Genomic DNA, 8,810 nt, shown 5'->3' with positions numbered 1-8,810 from the left:
CGCCCACATGTTGCGCGGACTGTTAGAGACTTCTGTTCAGCACAACGCATGCAACTTCTTCCTTGGCCTGCTTATTCGCCGGATATGTCGCCTATTGAGCACGTGTGGGATATGGTTGGTCGGCGTCTCACTCGTGATCCGCGTCCTGCAGTTTCCAAAGACGAACTTTGGTTGCGCATACAAGCGATATGGAATTCTCTTCCTCAAGCAGATATTCAACATCTGTTTGACTCCATGCCACGTCGTATAGCAGCACTTATTGCAGCGCGTGGTGGCTGCACCAAATACTGATTTCGGACGCTTAATTTGTTTCTTTTGTTTTGAAAATTTCATCATTTATTTGTATCAGTACAAGTCGTTTCTGCATTAAATTTCATTTGATTCTGATGATTCTTTCATGGTGTTGCATTTTCTACAAACAGCAGTTTAGCTTGGAATGACATTATAAAACTATTGTTCCATGTTTTACTGTTTCACAACAATTCAGGAAATTAAATAAAATTATATCGCCGAATTAGTCGACTACCATACAAATCTACTCTCCCCCTTGCTTACTCCAAAAATTAAATGCAACGCAAGAGAATTTTAAAAGTACAAAATCTAATATTATATAGATTCAAAACCATTGTAAAATAATGTTAAGGCGGACTCTAGATAATATTAGTTTGTACAGAAACTAATGCTATATGATGCAGAGAAAACAGCGACGTTTTGTATCTTTTTACTTATCAGAAAGTTGTGCAAGATAATGTTATCTAAAATTAGGTGCTACTTGGGTTCTTATTTTAATTTAAAAATAGCATCGCAATTAATTTTAGAACTAAATATTATCACTTATATTATTAACATAACGTGATTGTTAAAATATCGCGCTTCATTCAAAGACAAACAAAAAATGTCATTGCTCTGTAAATTATACTAAGAATTTTGCCACGCAAAATCTTCATTCAAAGACATTTGTTTCCAAAAGACAGATTGTTTACATAAAGTTTGTATATAAATGTTTCCTTAATTTTGATGAACTTACGTATCATTTTATATACTTTATAATTTGATTTCTAAATTCATTTCAATGCTGCTTATTAAATAAAAAATGCACAGAATTTTTTTTTACAGTTTGAAGTCTTTTATTCAAATGTAAATTCTTAAGATCTATGAAACCAATATAAGTTAAGAAAAGGAAAAACAAGCAAAAAAACAAAACGAATCTGATAAATTTTTTTTGTTGAGGAATGATATCACTGCGTCATAAAAGCTAAGATATAAAGCAGTATGCTCACTTAATTTACTAAATTCATAAAACTAACTCAACTTATAAATTTTTATTTTTCATTAGTTGTTCGCTTTAACTCCTAAATTTTCCTAATTTTAAAAATCCTAAATTTTCATTCCACGATCATATCCGCAAAAAGGATGTGGGCTGATGAAGAGATCTTTTCTTTGTTTCGTTTACCGGATTTAATTTTTTTTTTTTTTTTTTTTTTTGTGACAAAGTCTCACTNTATTCGGTTTTTTTTTTTTTTTTTTTTTAAGATATCAAAAATTATATTTTTTTTTAAAAATAATTTTGAAAAATATTTTTAATAATTTTCTTTTCTTGTCATTATTTTTTCCATATTTTCTCAGTATTTTAACTTATTTTATGCGTTCTATATATTTGCAGCTTATGCGCAGTTAATAAAACTTATTAATTTTCTTCATTTTTTCTCTTTGTTTTTATTGTGCTATATATATATATATTTTTTTCTTCTTTTTTGCGTTATCTTTTGTTTTGATGCATAATAACTATAAAAGTTAGGAACTTGAAATTACACCAGTGTTATTTCGGAACTTAAAATATCATCTTCACTAATTAATTAGCATATTTGAGGTCATCCTTCAAATCATTAAGACTGATTCTTAGTACGTAAAGTTCACACACTAGCTCAAAAGTTATTCAATTATTATATATTGTTTTGTATGCTCACTGTACATCATTTAAAATTAAAAAAACACGAAAGAAAATAATCATAAAGAACATTCTAAGTTTTAGTTACATGAGAAGTTAAGCACGCTGAAAACGATTTTAATCTCGTCTTGCCTCCTAATTACGATTAAAAAAAATCAATTAAATACTGAAAAATAGTAAACAATTGTATTGTTTTAAATAAAAATTAAAAAATTTCAATTTTCAAAGACAAAGTTTTTAGCTTTTATTTCTGTTAATATATTTACAAAAGTTAAGACATTATTATCGATGATTCGAGATCATACCAAAACATAACATGAATCAATTACCTTCACAGTCTTGGTATTCGATTCGTCCAGCAAAGACCCAATGCACAACAGCAAAATAATAAACCAAAAGAACAAAATTATTGGCCATTTCCCTTCCTAATATAAATTTCTCTCCCTACCAGTTAAGAGTTGAGCGACTGAATGCATGGTGGTCAATATATATTTTTCCGCTGAATCTCCATTGTATCGTCATAAAAAAAGGTTTTTATTAAAGCCATTGTCCGAAAATAGGATAGAGGCCGTTAAATGGCCATTTTATTTTATTTTATTTATTATGAACCGTTTCATATTGTTTGATTTATGTCTTTCGTAAAAATGTGATTCTAGGTGACATTTACGAATCAATCGGTTGTCTTCTAAGAGTGATCCTCTTTTTATTGAAAAAAAAATTGGATAATTATTTAATAGAAGATTTTAATGCCACACAATTTGACGCATTAAATTTTTTGGATAAAAATGCATGCAACTGTGCGAGAATGTATACAAGTGTTGCACAATACAATCAAATAAAAAATTAACAATTATTGTACAACAGGTTAATAATGTATAAAATTATTTAACTGTAAACTTTAATGTATAAGAAGGCCACTTTTTTAACAATTTTCATGCTTCTTTTACAATATCGAATACAATTGTGGCCCAAAACATTTAAAAATCAATGTTACAGTTGGTTAAGATACATTTGAATAATGTATACATTTCTTTGTACAATCCAATTAAATTACATAGTGTACAAAGCAAATGAATAAATATCAATACCATTGTTACGTAATTAAACTTATTAACACTGCATAGAATAGTTATACAGTACAATCAAATAAGAAATGAACAAATATTGTACATTACAATCGGTTAACAATGTATAAAATATTTCAACAGTAAACCTTAATGTGAAAGAAGGATAAGCTATATTTTTAACAATCTTATATTTCTTTTACAATAATGAATACAATTGTTACACAAAACATTTAAAAATCAATGTTACAGTTGGTTAAGACACATTTGAACTAGGTATACATTTCTTTGCACAATCCAATTAAATTACAAAGTGTATAAAGCAAATAAATAAATATCAATACCATTGTAACATAATTAAACTTATTAACACTGCATAGAAAAGTTATACAGTACAATCAAATAAGAAATGAACAAATATTGCACATTACAATCGGTTAACAATGTATAAAATATTTTAACTGTAAACCTTAATGTGAAAGAAGGATAAGCTTCATTTTTAACAATTTTATGTTTCTTTTACAATAATGAATACAATTGTTACACAAAACATTTAAAAATCAATGTATACTGTTAGTTAAGATACATTTGAGTAATGTATACTTTTGTTTGTACAATGTAACTAAATAACAATGTGTACTAAACAATGGAATAAATATCAGTATCATTATTGGGCATTTAAACTTAATAACACTGCATACAATAGTTATACAATACAATTGAAGAAAAATTTACATAAGTTTCGTTAGAATAGAATAACAATGTAGATTATTGTGTTATAATACTATTGAATAACAATTGTACGTTGCTCTAATATAGAATTATTGACTTCAAAACGGAAATTACAGTTTTTGAGTTCGCATATTAGGATTCAGATAATGGGAAATTTAAAAATGGAATGGAAAATTTCGTATAATATTGGTAAATTAGTATATTAAGTTAAGTAAAAAAATAATCATAAAGCCGGAAATTATTAAAAACCCATGGTTATGCCTAACCGGAAAATTCACCTGAATATATTGATTAATTATTTGTGTTGAATTGCGAAAAAACAAAACACAAAGTTCCTTATGTTGATGGTACAAATTTGGTTCAATTCTCACATAGCCTGTTTAAATATAGAATTCTCAAGGCTGCTTTAATATAGAAATATGAACATTTTTATAAAAACTAATTTTTCAATGTAACGTTTCTTTTTTTTTTTTACTGTAACTTTAAAAATATTCAATAAAATTAAACAAAATTTTTATCGCAATATAAAGTCAATTATAAAGCTTTTGTTCATATAATTATAAAGCTTCTGTTCAAAACTGCGAAAGTGGAATAATTAAAGTAGTTCTTTTATACTACGCATACGTGGAAAATTTTCATATATCTTTTGCTTAATTTCGTTAATTGTATTTGGCAATTAATGAAAAAAAGTTTGAATATCTCAAAAATTTAAATTTTCTCATTATATTTTTAAATTAATCTTATCAAATTTTTTTGTTTTATCTTAAAATAGTTTTGTTTTTTTCTTCTTTTTTTTTTAAATCTCTGGTTGGTACACGCTGAAATTAAAACACAAATGTTTATAGCGTTTTACTATAGATCATCTTATTAAAATACAATTTTATAATAGATAATATTGAATTTTTTTGTTTTTTATATTTCTCTTACCTGCTAACAACTTTTATTCTACCTACCTTTGCTAACAATAGTGAGCTTTAGAATGAAATAAAATTCTGTATAATTATTTTTATATAGAATTAGGTGCGATATTATTTTAACTACTAGATACTCATATTTTTATTGTTTATACTTACCTGTTTCTATTAAAATAAAGTAGTGTTCAATGTTATAGCTTTTTCTTCGATAGATTTAACAAATTTTTTTCATAGAAGACGAAAGTCTTAAAAAACTGTACCATTAGAAACTTAAAATTTCTTTCCGATTATTTTTATTTGAAAAGTTCCGAAACACAATAATACAATCGGGATGTACAAAATGCCGGTCATATAGAAATATGACTTGCACTTTTGGGTTCCTTCAAATTATTTTTTATTTTAAAAATTTCCAAAATATAATAATAATACAATCGGGATGTACAAAATGCCGGTCATATAGAAATATGACTTGCACTTTTGTATTCTTTCAAATTATTTTTAATTTAAAAATTTCCTATATGTAATAATAATGCAGTATTCTAGAAGAGAAACTCCTTGATCTCTAGGACAGTGGAGTATATTCAGAGGACTTCAGACAAACGCCTCCCCCTTTTTTTTTCTTCTTTTATAAAAATGAGTAGAGACGTTCGTCTTTTTTAAAAATTGGTTAAAATGTTTGCGAGACAGGAAGTTAGATGAATAAAATAAGGTTCTGTTTAAAATTCCATACTTCATTAACATATACATTTTAAAATGAAATGAAATTCGATAAAAGTATTTTAACATAAAGGTACGTGCAATATTGCGTGTTTAATACTTATATCTTTATTGTTACCTGTTTTTATTAAAATAACATGAAATTTAAATACATAATTTAATTCGATGTCATGGATTTATTTTTCGATAGAATTAATTCCATTGCTTTACGTTGAAAGATGAAATTTAACACGAACAATTGCAAAGAAACCCTTAACAAACTATAATTTCTTCGAATTATGTTTCTTAAAAATTTCCTAGATTCTATAATAATTTACAGAGTCCAGATATACCAAGTGATATAGAAAGGACTACCTGTCCATGACATTCGAGTCAGAACATCTCAGATGTATAGTTTATCTGAAGTAAGAACTCCCCTAGCCATTGGTCTGGACCTTTGACGGTGACTATGGCAACGAGGTATAACTATCTCAATGGTCATTGTTCAGGAGGGTCATTGTTCAGGACAGGTTTTGGCTCTAGCCGCCGAGGAAAATTTTTATATTTTTCTTCGTTTTCTTGTGTATGGATGGTGTTTTCAGTAGAAATGTAAACAATAACAATCTCGAGCTCGGCACCTACTCTATTTCCGGTAAAAAGTTTGCAGCTGCTTACTACATGTTATTCTGATAGGCGATGTTTTCAAACGGATAATTTTGTTTTCAATAAAAGAAATAAATTAGATAATTTCTGAGCTCAAATCTGCCGTATTTCATAAGATATTAATATTATTATGTAATTCCGGGGAGTTTGGAGTGAGAATTTGCTTTAGTTATTTTGTTATTTATTATTAAAAAAGGTGACATGGTTGCTAGATTTTGAATTACTCGCTTTTTTGGCAGTCTTGATTTTGCCTATTTCCAAAAGTTTATTACTGTTTGTTCTTGTTGCAAGCTGTGCACCATCTTACGTTAGTGTTAATACTTTTTAAGATAAATAAATTAAACTTGNATTGTTAGCATTGTAAACACAAGTAATAAGTAATCAAATACATTGTTCGCAAGAATCTCAAAACACAATGATGCCAAATGGCTTTAAAATACAACGGAAACAGTAACCCGGAAATTTAGGCGGTACCGAGCTTGCAGCGTTCCCTAGTGTAGAAAACACCATCCATTGATTCATTATGTTAGGATTTTCGTATATTTTCTTTGTTTCGTTTTCGCTGATGCAGCGTTGCACACTCATTTTAGAAAACGGAAAAAACAGAAATCTTTTTCACAGAATCATCTTTTGTTAAGCAAAAAAGATTGTCTGTGTGCTTTTGCTATTGATCAAATGGATTTCTTGACGCTGTATCGGTCAAAGAAAATTAAAGTAAAAAAATCGTGCTATTTATACACGGAAGCCAGCTTTATACGTTTTGCAAGAATTTTTCTTCTAGTAGTAGCAAAGTTTAGGTATTAATATTTATCATTCAGTAAATTTGATTTTAAGTTATTTTCGTCAAGATTAAATGCAAATGATTCACAAGTGATCTTGATACAAAATCTGTTATGAATAACCTTTTAAAATGTTTCTGATTGTTTACCATTCTAAACAATAATTTGTTAAAAGCGCAGCTTTTTGCATCACTGCTGACTGATATTTTGTTCGCATTATAATGAATTTTCAAAAATAGGTTAAATAGAATATTTAGTTATAATCTTATTAAGTTGGCTTTCTGGTCTAGAGGTCATCGCCAATTAATAGGCAATATCGACCACATTATTGCCAGAATGGATGTGTTTTTTAGAAAATGTCCAAATAGCGAATGAAAATGTAGACCTTTGAATGTAGGCCTGGTTGTCTCTTGTTCGGCCTTTGAGCCTACAGCTCCGTGGAACGGTAGGTCCGATGATCACATTTTTCTTCTATATCGAATAGTATCCAGGCAAAATAGTTTTGCTGACATATACTGCATACTATATGGTATCGAAATATGCAATAAAAAATAATCGATATTTCGAAATTTTAAAACCAGTAAACCTTTAAAGCGTCTTGGAATAAAATTAAAGTGGGAATAAAAATCTTAATACCATAATAGCCTTAATACCATAAAACTTAAAATACCATAATAGTGGGACAGCAGAATTTAATTATTTTCTAGAAGTGATCACCTTTACATTTAAAATGAGAGCGAAATCCTTACTTTCTTTTTACCTTGGTTTAACGAAATTGATTTACGATGTATTTGACAGCCACTACAAATAAAAAAATCCAAATAAATAATTCAAAGAAATATATAAAAGTTTTAACTATAATTTTTGAAATACTTTTTGCCAATTTGAAATAACTATAGCTTCAATAATAACTAAATTGACTACTCCTTCGTTACCACTTCAGTGAATCTTAAGCATCAGTGAATTTTAAGCATCAACTTTTCTGAAAATAACGTTTACTCATGCTGATACAATTCTGAACAACTCCAAAATCAAACAAACACAGTTTAGAGCAAGCTGCTCAATTTATTTTTGATTCCTTTTTAGTTATTCAAGCAAAGAGCTTGAAACATTCATAAAAGCAACTCCATTGCCTGCTCACATCATTGCTCAACCAAAACTGTTATAAAATTCCAGATGAATGGGATAGGGGCCGCTTCGCGGCCCAGGTGCCCAATAAAATCAAAACACTAGGACTAGGAAATTTTAAGTAGCCATCAGCACACTTCTTACTATTACAATATCAGTAGAAACGATAACTGCAATTAAATATCACGGATTTAAAAATTGTTTTAGCGTTTTTTTCTCCTTCTCACACGCACACGGAATAATACTTGAAAAGTTTTAAAATTTACTTTATTTCTAAAATATAAGTTATTTTTTATCCAGTTTTAAACACAACCCAATTCTATTCTGAATATCCAGGTACCTCCTATAAAAAATTTACATCTAATGAGATTAATCAGATGAAGAGAAAAGTAGCGACAATTTTCTACTGAAATCCTTTTTTCGGTAAGCGAACAAAGGCAAGTGACACATTTGCAAAAGTAAATTTTAATGACAGATTTTGACAAACTAGCAAACATGATCTATATTATATAAAACGCTAATACGTACGTATGTAGGTATGTATCAATAAAACCGATGATATTTCTTTTCTCGCGCTGGCAACAGTTTTCATTTTTAATTGATTGGATTCGGCGCGCAAGAGCACGTAGTGAGCAACCAGATAAAAATTTCATAACTGTACATTATCAGGTTGTTCAATTCAGATTCATGCACTAAAAACATGACAATATTTAATTTAAACTCAATTAGGAATTAATTAATTAATTGAAGTGAGAATGCTTTAAAAGGCCGCTGTTGAATTGATATTTTTCTACTGGGAGCTACCTAAACGTCTAAAAAACGTTTAAGTGTTTGTATTGAATGCATTGAATTTTTTTATATTTCGCGTTTATTTATGCATTGAATT

At 28.3% G+C, this 8,810-nt stretch overlaps 1 protein-coding gene across 1 annotated transcript in view; it reads right to left on the bottom strand.

Moving 5' to 3' along the window:
• LOC122271136 (NPC intracellular cholesterol transporter 2 homolog a-like) overlaps positions 1–2,495 on the bottom strand; it is a 10,037-nt gene extending 7,542 nt beyond the window's left edge. The window contains exon 1 of the mRNA XM_043051333.2: positions 2,278–2,495. Coding sequence (XP_042907267.2) covers positions 2,278–2,365 — 88 coding nt within the window. The 5' untranslated portion in view covers positions 2,366–2,495. The remainder of the gene's footprint in view (positions 1–2,277) is intronic.
• Positions 2,496–8,810: the final 6,315 nt, after the last annotated feature.

The sequence above is a fragment of the Parasteatoda tepidariorum genome, chromosome 9 (genome assembly GCF_043381705.1).
Source record: "Parasteatoda tepidariorum isolate YZ-2023 chromosome 9, CAS_Ptep_4.0, whole genome shotgun sequence".
In the NCBI taxonomy this organism is placed as follows: domain Eukaryota; kingdom Metazoa; phylum Arthropoda; class Arachnida; order Araneae; family Theridiidae; genus Parasteatoda; species Parasteatoda tepidariorum.
Note: the sequence above shows the minus strand (reverse complement) of the source record. Positions and strands in the feature narration are given on the sequence as shown.